Here is a 25,163-nt window from a genome sequence, read left to right as displayed (position 1 = left end):
GTCTTGTCTGATGGCCAAAAAGCTCCATTCTGGTCTCATCAGACCAAAGAATTTTCCTCCACCTCACTAGAGAGAAGCATTCCCACAGCATGATGCTGCCATTACTGATGTTTTGTTTGTGGTGATGTGCTGTGTTTGATGTTTAGTCCTATCGGACCCAAGAAGTGTCTATGATTGGAGTCTCCCACATGCCTTTTGGTGAACTGTAGTCCAGATTTAATTTGAGTTTTCCTTATCAGTGGATTTTTCTTTGTCACTCTCCCATAAAGCTTTGACTGGTGAAGAACCTGGCCAACAGTTGTAGTCTGCAGAGTCTCCACCATCTCAGCTGCTGAAGCTTGTATCTCCTTCAGAGTAGTCATATGGGTCTTGGTGGCCTCTCTCACTAGTCTCCTTCTTGCACGCTCAATCAGTGAGAAGAGTCAACATCATGTGACTCTTCTGAGGAAGAAGTTGAGGATAAGTTGAAAGTTTCACTGAGCTATCTAGATACTAATTTTTACAGCAATTGAGAATATTTTTACTCAACTCCCTTCAAATGTCTTAGGATGCATGGGTCTCTTTTGCCCAGACTTGATTCACAAAACATTGGCAGGAAAATCCAAAGCTGGAGTGTGACTTGAATATCAATCTGAAGCAGCGATACCTTCAGACAGAGAAAGCTGTTACTGATTGGAGGTCAGCCGTAGGTTAAAAGAAAGTGGGAATTGAACTGCAGAGATTGGAGGTTAGGGTTTTGAGATTTCTTGAATATCTCTGCACCAGTTTGGTTTTTATAAAAGTTAGAAGAACTCTTTGAAACAGGGTTTCACTCATGCCTTTATTTGACACAGCTCAGTCTATTTTTTTACATACAGACCTGTGATACTGACACAGGCCTGGTGTCTGTTGCATCCTATATCCCTGCATGTTGAAAAATTGAACCTGTCTTCTACACAGCAGTATAAGGACATTAATGAGAAGCACAGTATTGATTTTCTATGAAACCACTGCCCTGCTTTGTTGCATTTCCTTAACCTTGGCTTCCCTGAACCCAAGGCTGCCCAATTCAATTTTTGTTTGTTGTGTTTTTCATCTCCCTCAAGGGGAAATTTCATTAACTCCTGACTTCAGTGCTTGGCATCTGTTGTTCCACCAATACAGTTAGTCGGAAAAAGGGGGGAAATATGGAAAAAGTCACCCTGCACCGGAGGGTATGATGAAATATGTTCCGGAACTTTGATTTTTGCGTGAAAGATTTGTACTGTCACCTCTCAACAACCCTAAATTTTGGAGATAGTGGTGAGCGGGTGCACACTCACAGATGGGAGTCGACAGCTTGTGTTTCATGCTGCGTTTTAAGCTCATTTGGGCGCATCAGTCTTGGCAGGTCAAAGGAGAACTACGAGCATCATCAGGCCTGTCACAGAGGGCAGATTTTTGGATGCTGGTGGTCTGTTTAACAGGCGTGACATCTCGACTTGTTAGCCCGGCAGGTGGTTGAACTAACACTGCGCCCCTGGATGGAGCTCAAAGTTAAGTTTGGGTAGCAAAAGTGGCATGATATGGCACAGCCTAATCATATGTTCTGATTTTAGTCTCCAAATGTGTCAGAGGCTGATCTCATGTATTACGGATCTGTTTCTTGTTGAGGGTTGATAGCTCTGCCGCGAGTCTCCAGCCCCCCTGCCTGTCCTGTAAACTCCTGTTGTAAACTAGGTCGGTGCAAACAGAGAGTGAGAAAGAGAGAGAGGTGCTGCTGGGAGCATTGAATTATTCAGCCCGGTCCGCTGAGCACTGATAACACAAGCAGAACAACAGTGGCATGGAGCTCTTTGCAAGACAGCTGGAGAGCTGAATCAGTTTATAGGTAGATTTGCAGGCGTTTTTAGATTCAAAAGATGTGGGAAAATAACTGCCATGGGTGGTCGTACATTTAAAAAGGATTCTGCCATAGAAAGTGGAGCAGATTCTTGTAAAGGCCCGCAAACATTGCATGTAGAGGCCTTCTTATGTGTGACCTTGAGAGCTTTTCCCCCCAACACCTAAGTGTCTGAAAGTGAAGAAAAGCTGAAATCTCGCCCCTTCTTGCATGCCCCTCACCTAAACCCCATTGTAAGCCTTTGATCAGCATAGCCTGCCATATGTCAGACTATGTTTACCGCTTCTCTTTTATACTCAGAGGTTGTTAACTTTTACAACCTCTTTGAATGATGGGGGAAGTGCATACGTCTTCACAAGAAACTGTCGAGGAAATCTCCTTTTTTTTTCCTCATCACGGACATTCTGCCGTGTCTGCCAGATCCAAGTGAATTAGATGCGGATGCAGACGTGCTCATAAATCTTACAAACTCTGAGGTAACGTGTTTTAGACTTGCTTACCAGGTGTAATTTGTCAAGACTGGGTAACTGTATTCCAGACGGAGCGAAGCCTTCTGCTTCAGAACAGCAGTTTGAGTTTAGTGTTCAGTGAGGTTTCACTAAATCAATACAAGAGCAAATAAGTTAAAAAAACAGAGATAAGACAGGTTCTCCTGCTCAGAACCAGTATACCAGTAATATGCCCATAGCTTACAGTTATTTCATGTAATGTCAAATGCTTGAGAAACATCCAAATTCTTCCCTAACTGAAAATTCTATGATGCATTTTATAATATAGACAGTCCATGACAAGCACACATGTCCAACAAAGCAAGTATCCCGACACCCACCAGGGAAACTCTGGAAAAGGAGAACCTGACCCCTCTCATGGAGTTTGGGTCTGGAACCAGAGCTATGTGTGGAAGTCAGCCAGACTATATCTAGTCAGTATCGCTCCAACTCCTACACCAAATCCGACTCCTTCTCTGCCAGAGAGGTAATGTTCGATGTACCCAAAGTCAGTCTGCCCCACCGGGAACGGCATGCCAAGGTCTCCGCCTTTGCCTGCCACCCAGTGTACACTGCAACCCTGCCACTATGGCCGTCCCTGCAGGTGGTGAGTCCACAGGGGGGCAACTCCATGTCACTCTTTCTTGAACCCAGCCAGGTCTGGGGAAGATTAGCTCAGCCCCCAAAGAGATGGATGGATGGATGGATGGATGGATGCATGGGTTGATGGATACATGGATGGATGGATAGATGGATTGATGTATGAATAGATTCATGGATGGATGGATGAATGCATGTATGCATTGATGCATTGATGGATACATGGGTGGATGGATGGATGCATTGATGGATGGATAGATGGATTGATGTATGGATAGATTCATGGATGGATGGATGAATGCATTGATGCATTGACGGATACATGCATGGGTGGATGGATTTAGAATCATTATTCACATACCTAAAAGCTTTTTGAGTTACTTGAAACCATCTTGGTAAAACAAATTATTTCAATTCTGTCTGACTATCAACCTTTTAACTCCACCACAGCTCTCTCTATTGTGCTGTAATTACTGAAAATATCCATTATAAACCATGCATTCTTAACATCCGGGGCTGTCAGCATTAACAGGTTTATATCAATGAGATTAAGGCCTGAAATAAAAGCATCTGGATTTCTTAATCAAATTGATCTTGTGCTACTTTGTTAAGCATGTGTAGTGGAGCAGCAGCTGGATGCTACTCAACTAAGCATCATTCTGGGGCCAGCACTCACCCCCATTGACGTGGCTTGAGACCCCACTTCTTCATTTTCATGAGGGACAGAAGAAAAGAAAAGGAGAGAAGAGAGGAACCGAGAGGGTTTCCTCAAGCATTAGTTGACCTCCAGTTGGCATTATCCAAATCCACTGACTTATCAGAACTTTTTCATCTGACATCTCCTTAACGGTCTTTTGAAAGGGTTGTTCCTGCACTCCTAGCTCTCTAAGTAATGAAACAGCTGACCTTAATACAAACCCCCCCATACCCCTCTTTAACCGGATGAGTCATATTTTTAAATTTCTGTGCATGTGATAAAAACTTTGAAAAGTTACCATTAACTATTTAAATCCAGCAATTTATTAAAGTTAAAAAATGTAATCACTGGACAGTCCTGTTTCATACAAATCTGACAGCACATTAATATTCCATTAATCCTCATTTTGATGCAGAATGTATGTAATTAGAATGTAATTATATGTAATTTATTATATATTAGAAGAAATACAAGTGCTTTTTCGACATCATAGGCATCAAATCAAATCAAAGCTTTTTTCCCGACTGGTGAGCTCAAAGATTTTGAAATCCATCCATTATCCATCCATTATCTACATCACCTGTACTATTTTGGGTCATCAGGGGGCTGGAGCCAACCCCTGATGTCACTGGAACACTCTGGTCACCAGTCAATAACAGGGCTGGCCCAAAGAGACAAACAAGCAGGCACACTCACACTCACACCTACAGGCAATTTAGAGTCACCACTTTGTTTAATAAGCATGTTAAGTGCCCAGAGAGAAACCACGCCTGCATTAGGAGAACATGCAAACTACACACTCTCTCTGTCAGTTTGGACTCTGTTGCTTCCTCCTTTGCAGTACATACAGTACTTGTAAAAAAGTAGTAACCCCCCTTTGATGTTTTACCCTTTTATTGATCTTATTAAATCAATCATTGTCAATATAATTGCAACTCAGAGAAACAGTTATGTAAAGGTATAAGTCAGGGGAGAAATTCCAAGGCACTGAACAACCCCCAGAGTTCAGTTAAATCCATCATTAAGAAACTGAGAAAATATGGGACATGTGTTTGCCTAGATCAGGCTGTCCTCATAAACTGAGTGACCATGCAAGAAGGAGACTAGTAAGAGAGAGGCCACCAAGACACCTATGACTACTCTGAAGGAGTTACAAGCTTCAGCAGCTGAGATGGGAGAGACTGCAGAGAACAACTGTTGCCCAGATTCTTCACCAGTCAAAGCTTTATATGAGAGTGGCAGAAAAAGTCACTGTTGAAGAAAACTTGAATCTCTACTAGAGTTCTCCAAAAGGCATGTGGGAGACTCCATGTTCAAGTGGAGGAAAGTTTTTCTGTCTGATGATTATTTGACCATCAGACAAACACACCAACTGTTGTCCAGGTTCTTCACCAGTCAAAGCTTCATGGGAGAGTGGCAAAAATAAAGTTGCTGTTGAAGGAAACCCAGATTAAATCTGAGTTGGCCAGAAGACACGTGGGAGACTCCATGGTCAAGTCAAAGACACTTCTTGGGTCTGATGGGACTAAACATTAAACACTGCACATCACCACGAACACAACATCAGTAATGGCAGCATCATGCTGTGGGGATGCTTCTCCACTTGACCCTGGAAGGCTGTTTTCACTTTGACATTAAAGAGAGTTTTTCTGCTTTTTTGTTTTGTTTTGTTTTGTTTTTTCAAAAAAGCCAAATTATATTAACCATGATTGATTTAAAAAAAACAAAAACAATAAAAGGGTAAAACATCCGAGGGGGTGAATGCCATTTGCACAGCTTTCCACATTATTAAGCAAATGACATATTTCTCTTATTTTCCTAAATATTAATGCAAATGACAGCATATTTTTCAAGTCATCAGCCATTAGAGCATAATACAAATGTTTTTGAACAAACTTCGTAATGATAACTGTTAATTTAAAAAAAAAAAATGCACTGTTCCACATTATTAAGCACAACAGAGTTTTAAAATATTTTTGGGTTGTAAAGAACTGATAACAACTGATAATGATCATTTGTTGAATTTGCAGCATTAGGAGGTCATATTTACTGAAATCAAAAGCTATTTCAATCAAAAACATCTTAACAGGCAAAGTTCCATGTTAACTTAGGAGCCCTTCTTTGATATCACCTTCACAATTCTTGCATCCATTGAACTTGTGAGTTTTTGGAGAGTTTCTGCTTGAATTTCTTTGCAGGATGTCAGAATATCCTACCAGAGTTGCAGTTTTAATGTGAACTGCCTCCAACTCTCATAGATCTTTAGCTTGAGGATGCTCCAAAGGTTCTCAGTAGGGTTGAGGTCAGGGGAGGATGGGGGCTACACCATGAGTTTCTTTCCTTTTATGCCCGTAGCAGCCAATGACACAGAGGTATTCTTTGCAGCATGAGATGGTGCATTGTCATGCACGAAGAAAGTTTTGCTACAGAAGGCACTGCTCTTCTTTTTTTAACCATGGCAGAAAGTGGTCTGTCAGAAACTCTATATACTTTGCCGAGGTCATTTTCACACCTTCAGGGACCCTAAAGGGCCTACCAGCTCTCTCTTCATGAATCCGGCCCAAATCATGACTCCGCCACCTCCTTGCTGATGTCACAGCCTTATTGGGACATGGTGGCCATCCACCAACCATCCACTACTCCTCCATCTAGACCATCCAAGGTTGCACGGCACTCATCAGTCAACAAGACTGTTTGAAAATGAGTCTTCATGTATTTCTGGGCCCACTGCAACTGTTTCTGCTTGTTAGCTTTGGATAGGACAGCCGAATAGCAGGTTTATACATGACTGCAAGCCTCTGGAGGATCCTACACCTTGAGGTTGGTGTCAAGAGGCACCAGCAACTTTAAATACCTGTTTGCTGCTTTGTAATGACATTTTAGCATCTGCTCTCTTAATCTGTTGAATTTGTGTGGCAGAAACCTTCCTCATTATGCCTTTATCTGCACGAACCCGTCTGTGCTCTGAATCAGCCACAAATTTCTTCACAGTACATTGATCACAATTATTTTTTTGCGAAATATCTAATGTTTTCATTCACTTTCCAAGGCATTGCACTATTTCACACTTTTTGGCAGCAGAGAGATACTTTTTCTTTCCCATATGGCTTGAAACCTGTGGCCTGCTTAATAATGTGGAAAAGTGCATTTGAGGTTTTTATTTAAAAAAAAATAATGGTTATCATTATGAAGTTTGTTCAAAAACATTTGAATTATGCTCTAATGGCTGATGACTTGAAAAACACACTGACTGTCATTTGCATAAATATTTTGGAAAATAAGAGAAAAATGTAATTTGCTTAATAATGTGGCACAGCGTATAAGCACTGTATGTCAGAATTAATGAGACTCAACTTGAGTTGGTTATACTGATATTATGTCAACTTAACCTCTCAAATTACTGCATATGATCCATCAGGATGGTTTTTATCCATTGAGAACTGGTTAATCCCATTGTTGGAAAGGGGTAAATCAGACACAAACACTAACGTAAAGCCAGCATTAGTTGGAGAGACTATGTACTACTGCCAATTTCCATGGTTCAAAATGCAGATATGCCCCTTATTGTCCATGTTATCCTTTGCTGTAAAAAGCATTTGCCAAAGATGCTCGCTAGTATGCATCAAACAAAGCATGGATTAGATGAATCAGTAATAAACATGACTGTCTCCTTGTAAAGCTATTTACATCTGTTTAGAAAAACTACTCCTTAGTTAGTATTCCTAATCCCCAGGTTGACTTGAATTGTAGGGAAACATATCAAGGCCAATGGACACAGCAAATGATAATGAGGTCTTCCCTGTTTAACTGCATGTTAATTAGGGAAAACATCAAGCCAATACTGCTGCTCTAATCACGCTCGAGTAGATTTCCTCCCCAGAGTCTGATCTGTAAGCAACGCACGATGCAGAGGCAACACAGGATACGTCATTCTAAACAAGGAATTACCTCAAAGCTGCAGCTACCTGATAGTAAAGTTTATGTGTGATGTTAACAATGTTGTAAAGCTGTGTGGAGATTGGCTTTGTGCTGGAGTAATCAAAGGGGAAATGGGGTTCTCCCTCTGTGGTAAGTGTTAAATCATGATAAACAAGGAAACAAAAGGATGCAGTCTTAGAGCACTCATGTTATTATTTTTTCATTGTAATTGAGACATTTTGTAAATATTATTTTGGCTGTTAACCCTTTATAGGACACTTTACAAAGCTTGGAATTTCTAAATTGAAACCCTAGAATGTTATTGGTGGATAACCCAAGCCTTTTCTTTTCTTTTTTCAAATTAGGTGAAAACCAGGGTCAATGAAGTGACCATATATGGTTCCTATGGTTTTAAAAAAGTTCTATGTGAATTAAAATGATAATAAACAACAAAGCTACAGGCTATATGGTCTCCTGCAGGTGTGGGGCTGTTTTCAGGGTTTGGGCTAGTCCCCTTATCTCCAGTGAAGGAGATAGACATTCTGGACAATGATATGCTTCCAACTTTGTGGCAACAATTTGGGGAAGGCCCTTTTCTATTGCAACATGACTGTGCCCCAGTGCACAAAGCAAAGACAATAAAGACATGGTTTGATAAGGTTGCTGTGGAAGGACATCCTCCTTGACTTCAACCCTATCGATCACCTTTAGGATGAACTGGAACAGAGAATGAGAGCCACGCCATCTCGTCCAATATCAGTGCTGGAACTCATAAACAACATTGGTGCTTAATGATGTCATGTGGGGAGTAAGCCCCGCCCCCAGGTTGAGTCCCTGCTTTGAAGAAAGTTCTGCCTCAGCTTGCAGCTGAGGGGTGGAACAGGAGAGTCACATCCAATAAGCCACATCCATTCCCTGAAAGGGGCGTGGCCGTGGGTGGGGTCAGACAACTTATTAACATTTAAAGCTACAGACACAGAAACAGCGCGTTCTGAGCAGGGCTGAAACAGAGGGGTTTTTAGACATATAAAAATCCAATACTGGAGTGTTTCTTCAGCAACAAACTTCACAGCCATGTTTTGGGGACCTACTGAGACCAATATAAACTTGTCTTAAAGTGTAAAATATGTCCCCTTTGATGTGAAAAATCAAAGAAACAGGACAAATCTAGCATGTTTTGGGAGTGTGTCATTGACTTCTTTTTGCACTATTTGTGACCCACTGAAAAGGACTCCTCGACCAACTTTTGGGTACCGACCCACCAGTTGAGAACCACTTCTCTACAGAATGAATTAGCAAAAAAATTCAAACAGAAAACCAGCAAAATCTTATGGAAAAACTTCTAAGAAGAGTGGAGGCTGTTACAGCTGCAAAAGTGGGGGCAACTCTATATTAAAGTACACATATTTGAATACAAAGTCATTACAGTCCCCGTTGGTGCTATGGTCCACATATTTTTGTCCACATGGTGTATGACTCTCCTCCTATATCAGTCCTTTTCCTTTAATTTGTTCAACTTTATGTGCAATTTTAAATTTCATTAAATTAAATTTTCACCTCACCTGAGAGTGCTTTAAATGTGCACTATGCTTTATTGGTGTAATACCTTTAAGGGTTATATAATTAAACTGCTGAATGTTTATGTAACATTATGTTGCATTTGCAGGAGACAAACCGCAGTTTGAAGAAATATGCTGCAGATGCGTGAGCGTGTCTTATCAGGGGGCCTTGCAGGGAAATGTAAAGTGTACCAAGTAATGGAGATGAGCTCCCTCTCCCACCTCCACACCCCTCTCCTGCTCAACACACACACAATCACACACACACAGTCTGGTTCTTTTCTCCTATCCCGCCCTCTCTGTCACACTGGCTCTGGACTGTCAAAGAAACAGCTTGTGATCCAAACCCCTCTCCTGTTCTCCTCGGTTAGATAAATGCCACATACTGTTGGAGTCCTGAACCATATTTTTAGACTGCCATAGACAGGGCCGATAATGATGCCAGCCATCAACAGTCCCATTATATGACACGGATAAGGGGCTGTGCACATACATCGCTACTATTTCTAACACCACACCATACTTTTTCTCCTACCTGTCAGGCTTGCTTGAGTCCAGAAACAAGCATTCACACGCACAGTTAACACTGACTTGTTTTTGGGTGTCGTGTGTTGCATTCATTCTTTACACAGTGAAAATCAATGTTTCAACAACCCACCACAGACTCTGTTGTCTGGCAACTCTGCAACACAACCAAGCGAGTGTTATTTGCAGTTCAGCCACCTGTGAAGGTTGTTTTGTACAGAGAAGTTAAAAAGAAAGGTTATGTTATGCCTCACAGAGCTGCTTTGGAACATTTGTATGATACTTTAGAAATCCACTTCAATTTCAAGGATTTTTGAGGTTGCAAGCTTTTGCTTTGCAACAAAATCTCTGGCATCCCTCTTACCCCCCAGGTTTAATCTATTGTACTGTAAGATTTATCATCATTCGGCTGATACTCGCTGCTTTCTTTGGCATGCCGGCACCATGGACGGCTTCCTCTGCTCGATCCCTCTGTTCCTTACATCAGCCTTCAAATACTGTCAGAAATGGGATCACATCCAAGTCATGATCGCTGTTTTGTTTTGACTGAGAGTGTGAAAAAGAAAGTAGGATACCACTGGGTAAAGATGCCGTTTAAAAGCTTCATTTTATAATATTTCTCAGAGAAAAACAAGACTAAAGGCCTTTGCTTGTTTCTCTCTAAAACTGCTGCTGTGCAAAAAAGAAATCTTATGTTGTGTTAATCATGTTTGGACACCAACCCCAGAACTTTTATCTTTTATTATTTTTGTCAGAACAGGTTCGTTTGCTGTTTTTGTGTGTGTTTCACAACAGGAAAGACTGAACTTAAAAGATGATTCCTATCTTTTCAAAAGGCTTTTTAGTACTAATAAACTAGCAGTTAATGTAATGGCAAGGGTTAGGATGCTAAAGATAAAAGTCAAAAGCCTACAGCTAAAAAGAAAAAACCTGTTCACACATTCCTGGTACCTTGTCATCTCCCTCTTTACTTTTCCTAAGCTATATCAACACAAGTGACAGAAAGGGAAACAGGAAAAGGGTGATGGACCAAAAAAGAGTGTGGTGTGGCAAGTAGCAACCAGGGTGACTGGCCAAAACAAGGTGTGCCATGTCTACTTAGCTAACACAGCTGCATAAGCTTCAGCTATTTTTGCAAAGCTCACATTGCTAAAGTTAACATGGCTACATTGAGTTATGTAGTAAAGTTAACTACTAAGCTAGCATAGCTATAAAAGCTTTAGCTACATTTACAAAACTCCTGTTGCTAATATAGCTACATTGGCCTGTATAGTAAGGTAAGGCAAGTTTATTTGTATAGCAGATTTCAAGGCAATTCAAAGTGCTTCAAGTAAGGTTATCTATGTAGCTAGCATAGCTACATAAGCTGTAGCTACATTTGCAAAGCTCATGTTTCTAAAGCTAACATAGTGTCATAAGCTTGTGTAGTAACGTTAACTGCTTAGCTAACACAGCTGCATAAGCTTCAGCTATGTTTGCAAAGCTCACATTGCTAAAGTTAACATAGCTACATTGAGTTATGTAGTAAAGTTATCTACTAAGCCAGCATAGCTATCTAAGCTCAAGCTACATTTGCAAAGCTCATGTTGGTAAAGCTAATATAGATACATTGGCCTGTGTTGTAAGGCAAGGCAAGGCAAGTTTACTTGTATAGCACATTTCAGCGACAAGGCAATTCAAAGTGCTTCAAGTAAGGTTATCTACGTAGCTAGCATAGCTACATAAGCTGTAGCTACATTTGCAAAGCTCATCGTGCTAAAACTAACATATTTATAGTGGCTTCATAATAATGTTAACTACTGAGCTAATGCAGTTACGCATGCTTTAGCTATGTTTGCAAAGCTCACATTGCTAAAGTTAACATAGCTACATTGGGTTATGTAGGAAAGTTAACTACCTACATAGCACAGTTATGTATACTTAAGCTACATTTGCAAAGCACACATTGCCTAAGCTAACGTAGCTACATTGGCTTATGTAGTAATGTCAACTGTGTAGCTAGTGTAGCTACGTAAGCTTTAGCTTAGGTTAACAAAGCTTGAGTGAGCCACTAACCATGTAACTACTTCTAAAAAGGTTCTACAGATAATTGAATCCCAGATAAGATCTCTGACCTTTATTTCTGTTTAATTTATGAAGTGTTGCTTGGTCTGTAAAGTTTGCAATGTGGTTATTTGGAGGATGTACCAAACAGTGTTGGATCAGGAATCGCTCCTACAGCCAGTGCATTGAGGACTGTAACCTCTGTAGGCACCTGATCTACCAAATGAGGGAAACTGATGCCCCAAACAAAAATGCATAAATGCCTTTTTCACTAATGGGTCAATAGAGATGATCAGACTTATCATTCGTCATCCTGGGAACATGAACAGCAGTCCTAACTTTGGTGAGAGTCAACTTTGAGGTTATTGTGATATTTCACTCAAATGTTGACACAAATGCCACAAGCTGTTGGCTCTATGGGGTTTCCAGTGATCTGTTTTTTACTGTATGCACAAAGACACTGAAGGTATTTGGAAAAAAAAAAGGTCAGGGACCAAAATTAAAACTATATTACATGTACTTTCTCTGTCATTCTGTCTTAATTGTGTTTTTTAAGCTGTGAAAACAAAAAAACAGCATCAATAAAGGAGAGGGATATAAAAGAGTGCATTTATGCATATGGCAAGGATAGCTCTAACTTTTGAATGAACAGCTGAATTCAGCTAAAACAGCAACCTTAATATTCTTTTTTGGAGTTCACTTAAAATTGATGAAGTGAGGACAAAACTCTGTAGCTGTTTACATAATGGAGGAATTGATCAAATTGAACTGACCTGAACAGACCAGACTCTTGACAAACAGGCTGGATCGCAGAGATTGATTGCTGTGAGTTCCTCTCCAAATGAATCTTCTTACCTGCTAGGTAATTAGGATGTGAGCAGACGTGGGTATTGAGTGCTTTGAACTCCTGGGAGAGGCAGTAATTGTTTTCTGTTGATTATATGGCCTTTTGACAGAAAACTGGGTCAGAGGAGAAGTGACCATCAACTGGTTGGAGAGCACCACCCAGTGAACGGTGTCAGAGCAAACATAGTAGTATGGACAGAAGTGGGGCAGTTAGCAATCATTAGATTACCCAGGTGTATTCTCTGATTTGTTTTCCTATGTAAAAAGTAATTGCCCTTTAAACCTAATAACTAGTTGTGCCACCCTTGGCAGCAACAGTAAATGTTTGTAATAAATGGCAATTACTCTTTAGCTTCACCAGGGAGGAATTTTGCCCCACTCTTCTTTGTGGAATTGTTTTGCTTTATTTCAACATAAAGACAGTGCTTTACACTTTCTAAAGGTAAAGAAAAACCCTCACATGACCTGCCAAGCAACAAATAATTTACTGAGATCGACTCAGCAGCAGCTAGCTTATTGAACACATAGCGACTGAAACTCAGATATTTTCCTTAAAAGTTAGTAGATTAAAAAATTGTTAAAAAAGAGCTGATTTTTAACTTGTTTTCATTAATAGATTGGAACAAAACTGGAGTTTTTTACTTACGGTTATTTGTCAAGAAACTGATAAGCTCATTAATTTGTTTAAAACTTGTTTCTGGCTCCATCAAGTGGCACATAGCATTTATTGCAGGTTTGAAGCGAGAATAGTTGTCGAAAAAATGACCAAACGAAATAAGAAGTAAAAAGGATTTTAACAAATCATGCCAGTAGTCATTAGCCTAACAAAATACAGCATTATTGGTTGTGTACCTACAATCATTACAAAAAAGTTTGGGGTGTAAAATGTGAATATAAAGAGAATGTTTTGATTTTCAAATCTCATAACCCCATATATTATTCATAACAGAACTCAACAAGACTATCCAATGTTGAAACTGAGATATTTTACCATTTTATGAAAAATATTGGCTTATTTTGAATTTGATGGCAGCAACACATCTCAAAAAGTAGGAGGGTCATGTTTACCATTGTGTAAACATTTAGGGAGTGAGGAAACCAGCTGCTGGAGTTTTGGGGAACAATGTTGTCTCATTCTTGTCTGATGTAAGATTATAGCTGCTAAACAGTCTTGGCTCTTCCTTGCTGGATTTTTCATTTTGTGATATGCCAAATGTTTTCTGTTGGTGAAAGGTCTGGACTGCATCAAGGCCAGTATAGCACCTGGACTCTTCTACTGTGAAGCCATGCTGTTGTGATAGATGTTGTATGTGGTTTAGCATTGTCTTGCTGAAATATGCAAGACTATCCCTGAAAGAGACGTTGTCTGGATGGGAGCATATGCTGCTCTCAAACCTCTATACACTTCCCAGCATTGATAGTGCCTTCCAGATGTGTAAACTGCCCACGCCATAGGCACTAATGCAACCCCATACCATCAGAGATGCAGGCTTTTGAACTGTGCCAGGACAACAAGCTGGGTGGTTCCTCTCCTCTTTATTCCACAGGACACGGCATCTGTGGTTTCCAAAAATAATTTCAAATTTTGATTAATCTGACCACAGAATAGTTTTCCATTTTGCCTCACTCTATGTTAAATGAGCTTTGTGAAGCAGCTTTGACTTGCATTTGTGGATGGCACAGCCAACTATGATTTCTGGAAGTGCTTCTGAGCCCATGCAGTAATTTCTAGTGCAGAATCATGCCTGTTTTTAATGCAGTGCTGCCTGAAGGCCGAATATCACAAGCATCTAGTATTTCATTTACATTTTACATTTTACTTTTTTGGAATTGGGGTTGTAATTCAAGGCCTTTGCACATGGGGCATGATCTGTGGAATCTCTGGGGAATGATATGTAGGAAAGGAGCCTTAGAATTGATTTAAATCTCAGCTGCCCTCTTAGAGGACTGTAGCCTTCATACATGGGGTACAACTGAACCAACCTGCCATCATCACTTCAAAATGACCTTTCAGTCACTCTCCTGGAGGGACTCACAGAGGAGGCACTGTTTGGTTTGTTGAATGACAGCTCCATCTTGTGGTCATAACTAACATTCCTCACCATGAACTGCTCCAGTAAAATCAACAGAAGGCCCATATTCAAAGTTAAACCCTTGTCTTTTACAGCATTCAAAATATATCACCTATGTCAGGTTTGCAGTGAAAAGGTTTCCAGCAAACCTCATTCAGAGGTCACAAGTTCATCTCAGTGACGCACGTTCAGCGTCAGTGTAACAGCCGCTGCCTTCATTTACATCTACTGATGCATCAGATCAAGAGGGATAGCTCAAAGATAAACATGGCTGCCCTCTGGCTGCTCTAGGCTGCATTTACTGTCACCATGACAACTTTGTGTCACCAAGTCAGAGTTACAATATCCTTCTGTGTGAGCTTGTCTCATCTGAACTGTTTCTAACTTCTGAGCTGTACCTTGATTGATCTCCTGTTGGACTGCAAATGGGGATATATGAGTGTCCTCTATAGTAGGAAATTCTCATGTGCAATACAACGCATTCAGAGAGTATGCAGACCTCTTCACATGCTACATTCAACTTTTGTTGCTGACTGATGTTACAGTATACAGTATTCCCCAGATTTATGCCTTGTAACAAAATGTGTTTGCATGTTTTTGAGATAAAGATATCCCTTTCAATTTGGAGTTTTAATGCACTTACAACCAGTAAAAATGGATGCTGTAGCTCTTCTTGACCCTGTAACATTCATGTTTCTGTACCTGGTGGGGTGAAAGGCCCCAAAGTTTTACTGGCATACCTATCAGCAGGCAGCTGGCCTTAATACCCTCTAGGGTTTTTCTTGTGCCAAACATATGGCACAAATGTTTTTTTCACCCAAACATGACAACAATAGAGTTGTTTGTTGCCCTTCAAATGGAGAAGTTGAGTCATGATAATTGAAACTTCTCACACATGCTCTCCTGCTGTTCAGAAGAAACAAAGGTCTTTTGAGTACAGACGGAGCTCGCAAACAGTCAAATCCGTTTCCTGAAGTCATCTCAGTTCACATGTTCTTGGAGGATTTGATGCACAAAACAATGCCAAATGCAAAGACAGCGCTTTACAGCGAGTTCCCCAAGTCTCTGTGCCTGGGAGGAGAATATTGTTGAATCTGGGAGAAGTTGGAGAAGCCACAGCTATGCAGCGAGCCGGGCCTGGGCCTCCTCCCCCCCTTGTCTGGAAGCTGTTGAGTCTTTCTCCAGATGTGGCCGCATGATCTTTTTAATGATACGCTGGTGCAGGCAGGGGAACAGCAGAAATGGGGTTTCCAAAAAAACAACGCAAACACGACTGCAAAGGCTTGGTTTGTGCTTTCTTCTGGGTGGTAGATCAAAAGAAGATTTTTCTTTTATCAGTTTGATAGATTTAATGAAGCATTAAGCAGAGAAAGGAAATGTATTATAAAACTGTTGCACAACCAGGAGTATGTTCCAGTTTTGCTCTGATAATCCTTTTCAAAGGAAATCTTTACAAGATTTTTACATACAAAGAAAAGACGGTCACAGCCACAAACTCTCTATTGGATTGAGGTCTGGGCTTTGACTCAGCCACTCCAGAATATTCACCTTGTTGTCTTTAAACCATTTCCGTGTAGCTTTCAATGTATGAATAGGGTCATGTGCCTCCCAAGCCATAGTTCCCTTGCAGCCTGAATAAGATTGACGTGTTTTGCCACATTCATTTTTACACTTTACAAGTCCTCCAGTGCTGGCTGCCGAGAAGCATCCCCCCAGCATGATGCTGCCACCACCGTGCTTCACAGTGGGGATGGTGTGTTTGTGGTGATGTGCAGTGTTTGACCCCGAGACTTGGCTGGGGCCCTGACAAACCCAGGGAATGGGCCTTCCCCAGGAGTGATGTGTTGATATTATCGATGCATGTGTGTTTTATCAGTCGTACTGGTGCTAGCGTTTGAGCTTACAGTTACCTCAGTTTGGAGCTGAAAGGTGTGTCAACCTTAGAACAGGTTCTAATGATGCAAGTATTTATTTGTAACACCTTTTAATATCTTTTCACACACTATTTTACCACTACTATTTGCCACTTTTAAATTTCGCACAATTTGTGCCCATTTTTGCCACTTTACACCATTTTTTCCACATTTAAACCTGCTTTCATCACTTTTACAACCAATTTTTGCCACTTTCAACACATTTTTTCCACTTTGAGCCCTTTTCTGTCACTTTTTAATTCATTTCCACCATTTCTTCTGCCTGTTTGTATCACCTGTAAACCAATTCTTGCCACTCTTGCCACTACCAATTGTTGCCTCTGTTGACCCATTATTGCCACTATTAACCCTTGTTTTCCACTTTTTACACCCATTTTTTCCCATTTTGACCACATATCACTATTATGATATGTGCCGGTTAACCCATTTCTGTCTTTTTTCTGCCTCAGTTAACCCATTTTTGCCCGGTTAGACCAATTTTGTCAACTTTATAAATCCATTTCACCACATTTTTCTCCCATTTCTGCCACTTTAGCCAGTTTTTACCCCTTTTATCACTTTTAATTACCATTTTTTTGCCACATTTATCCCATTTCTGATAGTTTTAAAATCAGTTTCCCCAAGTATTCTCCTAACTCAGTGTGTGAGCAAGCATGCCAAAATCCTTCAATTTATTGATGATGGATTTAACTGAACTCTGAAGATGTTCAGTGCTTTGAAAACTTTTTTTATTCCATCCCTGACTAATACTTTTCATTAACCTTTTCTTTGAGTTGCTTGAAGTGTTCTTTTGACTTTATGATGTAATGGTAGCCATGAATACTGATTAACCAGTATTCACCAGGACCTTGTAGATACAGGTGTCTTTCCATTGAGACACATTCACTGCACTAAGGTGACCTCCATTTCACTAATTGGGAGACTGCTAGCATCAATTGGCTGGACATCTTTTGAAGTAGGCCAATCACTTTAAAGGGAGTGAAAATGTATGCAGCCATTTATTTTATATTTCATATTTTTATTTAATTGACATTAAATTGTTATGTTTAATCTTTCCCCTAAAATCTAACACCCTCTGTCTTAAAAATAATAAAAGGAATTTCTTCCTGGAGACATCTGGGCCTAACAGGCAGATTCTTCTTCCTCTCCTGTCACTTTCACACTTTGGAAAATGCCAGTTGCTCAAACAGCAGGTGTCTTTGACTTGGTCCTTCTTCAGACAGAAAGCAGGTTGCACGGCTGTCTGCTGCACATGAGCAAAGAAAAAAAAAGAGAGAAACGAGGCTCTTAATGAAAGATAGCAAACAACTTCTTTACTGGGGTGAACTCTGGGGTTCTTGTTGGACAGAGCTGGCAGGGAGATGCTCCCGCTGTGTCTTTTGTATGTGCAAGTGGACCAAACAAAAGCTTAGCGAGGAATCTCTGGGAAGCCCAAGCTGTTGGAAAGGAATGCTCTCTCTCTCTCTCTCTCTCTGGCTCTGTGAGTCTTAATAAGTCGGTGGAGGGGCCGACTAAGCTGAGGGCCTCTGGGGCCCAGAAGGCAGACAGGGACTCACTCTCCTGACCTCACTTGCCTCAATAAAATCTATTAGCTGGACACAGAGGAGCAAAAGGCTGCTGATGTAGTGCAGATAAATCAAAGTGATGGTCCCCATTAGCCTTTTCATGGCCATACAGTTCAAGTTCTTATGTAATCCCTTTGTCATGCGGGGAATGTCTACATATACATGAGGACAAGGCCGCCCATGAGAGGGGATAAAAGGGAAAGTTTTCTGGGGCCTATAGCCAAATGGGGGGCCCATGGAGTTCAGCAAAACCACGGTCCATTTGAAAAGTTAAGCGGTGATAACCATATTCTATTTCTAACCTTATCAAGGCACCAAAATTTGATTTTATTGCTGTAGTACCATATAGCCTTTTTTGAAATGTAAACTCCATTTCCTAAAACAGAATTACCTTTTTTGTGAACAATGTGGATGGGCACACTGAACTAAATGACTGAGGAAGTCAAAAAATCGGGTTTAAAGAGGCACAATGAGAAAAAGGGGCAAAAAAGGGACAAAATGGGCAAACAGTGTCAAAAGGTAGGGAAAAAGGGCAAAAAGAAGTGGCAAAGATTGGAAACACATGCCTAAAACAGTGATCATCAACTGGCGGCCTGGGGGCCACATTAGGCCCCCAACATCTTCCCATCTGGCCCTCAGAACATTATCAAATTCAGAACAATAAAAAATAACTTCTTATTGCCATTAAAACAACACCAAAAACGATTGAGATTGAACCAGTTTCATCAGTAATTACTTTATGTTTTATCCACTTTTCAGAGATCCCCCTGTCAGCTCTTACTAGCAAAAATGATACATATAACACACAAATTTACCAGCTTATTCCAAATAAGACTGTCATTTTCTATGTCATCTTTCAGCTTCAGGCGTTTTAGGAGTGTAATTTTCCTGCTTGGCTTTTTCACATTTCACTACACAGCCTGTATCAAACCCAGTGAAGGACGACAGCAACAGAAATATTCTGCTAAAATTTCTCAATTGCCCCTTGTGGCTGGTTGTGATATAGGTACTGATCTCACTGTAAGGGCCACACAGTTGCATACATGTGAAAGAAAATAAAAATATTTGAACATTCATCCATCCATTTTCTATATTGCTTATCCCGTTGGGGGTCACAAGGGGCCTATCCTAGCTGTCATTGGGCGAGAGGCAGGGTACACCCTAGACTGGTCACCAGTCGATCATAGGGCTGACATATAGAGACAGACAACCAGGCACGCTCACATTCACACCTATGGCCAATGTAGAGTGATCAGTTAACCTAACAAGCATGTTCTTTGGTGGAGGGAGGAGTACCCAGAGAGAACCCACACACGCACAGGGAGAACATGCAAACTCCGCACGGAAAAACCCTGACCGGGAAGTGAACCAGGGACCTTCTTGCTGTGAGGCAACAGCACTAACCCCTGCGCTACCGTGCAGACAATATTTGAACAAAATATGTTAATTGGACCATTTAAAAAAAATTCTTTACTTGAAAGTTTGGCCCCCGAAGTGCCGGTAGAGAAAAAAGCTGGCCCTTGTCCAAATGTGGTCGATGATCACTGGCCTAAAAAGTGGTAAGAATTGATGACAGTGGCAAACATTGGTCAAAAGTCTCTGAACATAGTGACAAAATAGGGCATGAAAGGAGTGGCAAAAATGAGTTAGAGATGGCCAAAAGAGGTTGCAGAAATGAGCAACAGGAAGTGCTTTTCTTGCCATCATTTTGGCAAAAAGGTGGACTAACAGTAACAAGAAGTGGCAAGAATGGGCAACAAGCAGCAAAAATGGGGAAAATAGGACAAAATGAGTGGCAAAATGAATTAAAAGTGGCCAAAAGGTTTGATTACAAATTGGCCAACAAGTGGCAAAACGGGACAAGCAGCTACAACGAGTTAAAAGTGCTAGAAATCACTAACAAAATGCAAAATGGGGCAAAATGGGCTAACAGTGGCAAAAATGGGCAATAAGCAGCAAAAATGTAAAATGAAAAAAAGAAGTGGCTAAAAGTGGAAAAAAATGTGTTGAAATTGGCGGAAATGGCCAACAAGTGGCAAAAGGCGGCATAGTGGGCTAACAGTGGCAAGAATGGGCAACAAGCAGCAGAAATGAGTGGCAAAATGAGTTAAAAGTGGCCATAAGAATTGATTGAAAATTGGCCAACAGGTGGCAAAATGGGGCAAAAAAAAGGCCACAACGGGTTAAATGTGGCAGAAATCACCAACCAAATGCAAAAATGAGGCAAAATGGGCTAGTAGTGGCAAAAAAGTGGCAAAAATCGGCAATAAGCAGCAAAAATGTAAAATGGGAAAAATAGGGCAAAAAAGAAGTGGCTAAAAGTGATAAAAATATGTTGAAATTGTTGAAATGGCCAACAAGTGGCAAAACTTGGTGAAATAGGGCAAAAAAGCCAAAAAGGGGTCAAAGTCACAAAATAAGGCAAGAGTGCCTCCAAGTTGAGTTTCAAGTGGCACAATAGGGGAAAAAGTGGCAAAAATTGCAATAAGGGGCTATAAAGTGCAAAAATGGGTGAAAATGGAAAAAAGGTAAAAAGTGAGGGCAAATGAGGGCAAAAAGCAGCAAAAGCTGGTTATTAAATCATTTCAACATCAGTCCCAATAATTGTTTGACACCCTTAAGCTCCAAAATGAAGTAACAGCTAGCCAGCACCAATGCTATTGGTCCAACAGGCCTGCGCTGACATCATCAACAAACCACAACTGAGGAGGGCCCGTTCTCTGGGTTTTTCAGGGGCCCAGCCAATTCTGTGGGCGGGCCTGCACGAGGAAGCTGTCTTTTTTTCATTAAAGTTTCTGAAATCATGTGAAATGAGAGGAAAGTCAGAGCTGCAGTTTTAGAAAATAAGAAACATAAAGGGTGTGTGTGTCTGCCTCTATAAGAAGGCGGAGTTTTCTCCCAGGGGTCCTGAGCCAAACTGGTGTTACGTAACTGATACGCTGCTCTTCATCCTGATGTGGAATCAACCGAAAGTTTACAACTCAAGTCGGGTCTGTGGTGAAGAGAATATGCACAAGCTTCGGCGCTGCGTCTGCAGAAGAGTGGAAAGTTTCTGTTTGGAGCTTGTTTTGAGACAAAGACTCCATCCATGCGTAAAACTAATTTAAAGTGGCCTTAAGGACTGCCAGGGATCTAGTCTTTGTTGGTTAATGTTCAACTTTGGGAGAAAGTGGGAAAAAAAACTGCAAGGTTTTCCTGGAAGTTCTGACATGGGACACAAGTTTTAGATTTGAAAGTAGACGCCATAGAGGACGGTCATGGGCAGCGGGACGAGCCGAGGGAAGAGAGTAGCACCTGCGTGTGTCAGTGAGGTGAACGTGGTTAAAACAAACGCCACCTCACCCAAACAGGACAACAGTGCGTTTAAGCCTCTTAAAATCCACGCGATTTTGCGCAACGCGCGCAACCGTGCGCACCCGGACAGCCACAGCGAAGGGCACGACTCTGACTTCTCCAGAGAGGAGGATGACATCGACGCAGAGCTGGACACAGTTCTTGCAGATTACGAGGAGCGAGACAGAGCTTCTGCGAAGAAGAATCCTCCCAAGAAGGCTGTGATTCGATCCAAGACATACGGACTGTGCCATTTTAGTCAGGAGGACGAAGAGGAGTTAAGACCAGCTCCTCGGCCCCGTGCGTCTGGAGGAGACGAGCCACGTGGCTCACGAGGAGAATCAAGAGACGTAAACAAGAGGAGCAATGATGCTTTCACACCCTGTAGGAAAAACACACCTGCGTCCCCAACTCAGCCAAACGTAGGCGCATTTATTTTAATACTTATCTGTGCGTAAAACCAGAATGATGATTAAACAATATGATTTATACAGCAGGATCACTGTAGAATAATAAGGATAATTAAGAGATGAACAAATGTTCTTTTTCCCCCCTCTCTGGTTTGTGCCTGTCCTCCTCACAGAGCTTTTTGACAAGAGGAGCTTTGTTGGAAGCGGTTCCCACATCAGGACAACAATCGTAAGTAGACAACACTCATAAATAATTGACTTCTGAGCTTAGTGGAGTAGTAAAACACCGGAGGAGGCCGGATCAAATTCTCTTTAAAGAGATCGAAATACCAGCCCATTATTGTCAGGGCAGATCAGATTAGCCAGACGTCTGCAAGAGGGACAGAAACAAACAGGAGCGTTGTCTCTGCCTTGTAGGAGCAGAGGAAAGAAACCTGAAGCAAACTAAGAGCATGGAGCTAACATGCATGGCATTTCTGAAGCACAGCAAGGCAGAAAATACATCCACTTCTTTAACCAACTGGGCCAATCTTCCATCCTCTTATAGGCCATTTGACCTGATGTGGTTGTGGGTTTATATGCTCAAAAAAGGCCAAATAGCTCCCCCTTTATTTTCTGTTTTTTTAAATCACGTGTTCCCTCTCTCCCCAGGACTTTTGGCAGCTGCCACAGCTCCTCTCTCACCATGCCAGTCATCCTGTACGATGGATCAGACGAAGAGCTGATGGACACTATTGTGAGAGATTTTAGCTGACCCCCAGCTGGGAATGCTGCAGGAAAAGATGCCATCTTCGGAAGCTGCTTTCATGTGGCACAGCGGTTCAAAGGAAAAACATAAAAAAAAGGACATCAGGGTTTCTTCTGACAAATTCCTGCCTCTCAGAAAGGCTTTGTTTGCTTTTATTTAAGCAGGTTATCCTGGGTAAATTCACCTCTATGTGTCTTTGAGTGAAATCGATGCACTCCAGGCCTTTGTGTCTACCCAAGTCTTATTTAACAACATGAAGCAGTGTAATTGCAGTTATAACAGCAGCTTGAACAGATGCCAGGAGGAGATCTTTTACAGAGCAGCTCTGTGAACAGACATAAGCCTCCTCAGTTTGTTATCTGCAGCAGTAAGGTGTCACTGTCACCTCTTTCTGGCTGCCAGGCCTCCAACTCAGCAGGCATCTACTTATTAGTTAGCTATTACTTACTTTACCTTTACTTTTCTGTTAATAAGTAAATGAGAACACAGAATTTCCCTGGTTGCTTCAAACTCTGCAAGGCACATTCTTGAGACTGTAAAATATTCAAAGAAAGCAGAAGTTCTTTTTAAAGAGGTAGCCTCGAAAAGGTACGAGCCGGGATGTTTATTTAAGGTTTCCTTCCTGACCACAGTTCCAGCGTCTACTTCTCCACCCTTATGAAGAAGGAATGTGTGGTAACAGAGACTCTCAGTCAGACAGGCTCTGTTTGACCCAGCAGCTGTTCTAAGACATTCAGACCTGAAGGCCTGCTGCCACCTAGTGGTAGAACGCAGAAGCTGTGCACACAAGCACAGCCCCTTTTTTTACAGTTCAGCTAGTATTTTAACCAGAAGCATAGAGGAAAGGTTTTGTAATTTTGTTTTATATTGCAAATAAAATTCAACCATTACTGTGTGAGTCATGATAATGTGGGAATTTTGCATGAGAACATTCTTTTGGTTTTAACTTTAGCCTGTTCTGCTTTAGCGGTTCTCAACGTGGGGGTTGTGGCACTAATAAGGGGTCCCCATATGCCTTAAAAATATAGGAATATATTTTTAAATGATTTCAAATTGTGTGTATCACCCATTTTTAAGAAAATCTATGCATAAAATTAGTTAAATAGATGCAAAAGAAAGCATGGCAATTTGATGAGATTTATGCTGGAATTAAAGTAATGTTTAAAAAAACTGTAAAAAGTAAATCTGCACATGGGCCAGCCCACAGAATTGGCTTGGCCTCTGACAAACCCAGAGAATGGACCCTCCAGTGATGTATTGATATTATCGATGTTTGAGTGTTTTATCAGTAGTACTGGTGCTAGTGTTTTGGCTTTACCTCAGTTTGGAGCTGAAAGGTGTGTCAACCAATTTTTGCCACTTGGCATAAAATTTTGTCCACATTATAGCCTGTTTCCATCACTTTTTTCCACCAGTTTTTACCACTTTTAACCAATTTCTATCACTTTTAATCTCATCTCACCACCTTTTCTACCCATTTCAGTCAGTAACACTCTCGTTTTACATATTATTGCAAAATGGATAGACAGTCTCCTTGGTGGAGAAGGCTGTGCTCAGAAGATAGTTCCTGGGTTAGCCAAGCAGCATGCTTTGACTTTCCAGGGAGCACATGGCTAGAGATCCCCTTATGGATAGAAACATTTATGACAGTGCATACTGAATACAATAAAATCTGTTCAACAGCAACAATAAATATTAGCATGAATCTGAATATGAGTGTGCAACAAGCTTTATGCTATAAAGGAGGAGGCTGGGGTGGAGGCGGTTAAGCTTTGCCAGCAGCAGCGTGGTACATCAGCATTAATGCAAGCAGGGATTAGTGAGAAGTACGTTGTATTTAAATGGACCGCTGTGTTGAGAGAAAGAGCTGTGATTAGCTGTGGGAGCTGGGAGGCAATAATTGGGATCATCTGGTGCTCAGGTACATCTGGTGGTGGACAGTGCTCAGGAAGTGACCTGGCACCTCTCCAGCTACCAGGCCAAAGTCCAGATATGGTCTGACCAGGACTTGAACCGGCGACCAGCCCAAGTCCTTCACGACTGAGCTACTGCTGCCCATGTTTACACCAATTTTTGCCAGTTTTCATCTATCTTTTTGCCACTTTTATCAATTTTCTGCCACTTAATATCATTTCACCACCTTTTCTACCAAGTTCTTCCACTTTTAATCATTTTTGTCACTTTTAAACCCTTTCCACCATTTTTTCTGCCTGTTTTTACCACTTTTAAACCAATTCCTGCCACTTTCTACATATTTTTCTGCCTCAGTTAGCCATTTTTTGCCAGTTCAAACCAATTTTTCCTATTTTGTAATCCTATTTCACATTTCCATCTGTTTCTGCCACTGTTAGCCAAGTTTGCAATTGTTAACCCCTTTTTATGCCCATTTCTGCCACTTTAACCTAATTTTTGCCAGTTTTATCAATTTTTTGCCAATTATGACTCACTTCTGCTACTTTTAAAATCCATTTCGCCACCTTTCCTACCATTTTTAACCCCTTTTAGCTAATTATTTCATTTAATTTCAGCAATTTTTAACCCATTTTAATTCTGCTTTTAAGAAA

At 41.1% G+C, this 25,163-nt stretch overlaps 1 protein-coding gene across 1 annotated transcript; it reads left to right on the top strand.

Annotated features, from left to right (window-relative positions):
• The first annotated feature begins 20,975 nt into the window (after nt 1-20,975).
• On the top strand, nt 20,976-24,279 carry LOC121525957. The gene is made up of 3 exons (XM_041812187.1): nt 20,976-21,863; nt 22,025-22,080; nt 22,503-24,279. Exons 1-3 carry the CDS (start codon nt 21,366-21,368, stop codon nt 22,603-22,605), a joined length of 657 nt encoding a protein of 218 aa, XP_041668121.1. The 5' UTR covers nt 20,976-21,365; the 3' UTR covers nt 22,606-24,279.
• The last annotated feature ends 884 nt before the right edge of the window (nt 24,280-25,163 follow it).

This window comes from Cheilinus undulatus, linkage group 18 (genome assembly GCF_018320785.1).
Source record: "Cheilinus undulatus linkage group 18, ASM1832078v1, whole genome shotgun sequence".
NCBI lineage: Eukaryota > Metazoa > Chordata > Actinopteri > Labriformes > Labridae > Cheilinus > Cheilinus undulatus.
Note: the sequence above shows the minus strand (reverse complement) of the source record. Positions and strands in the feature narration are given on the sequence as shown.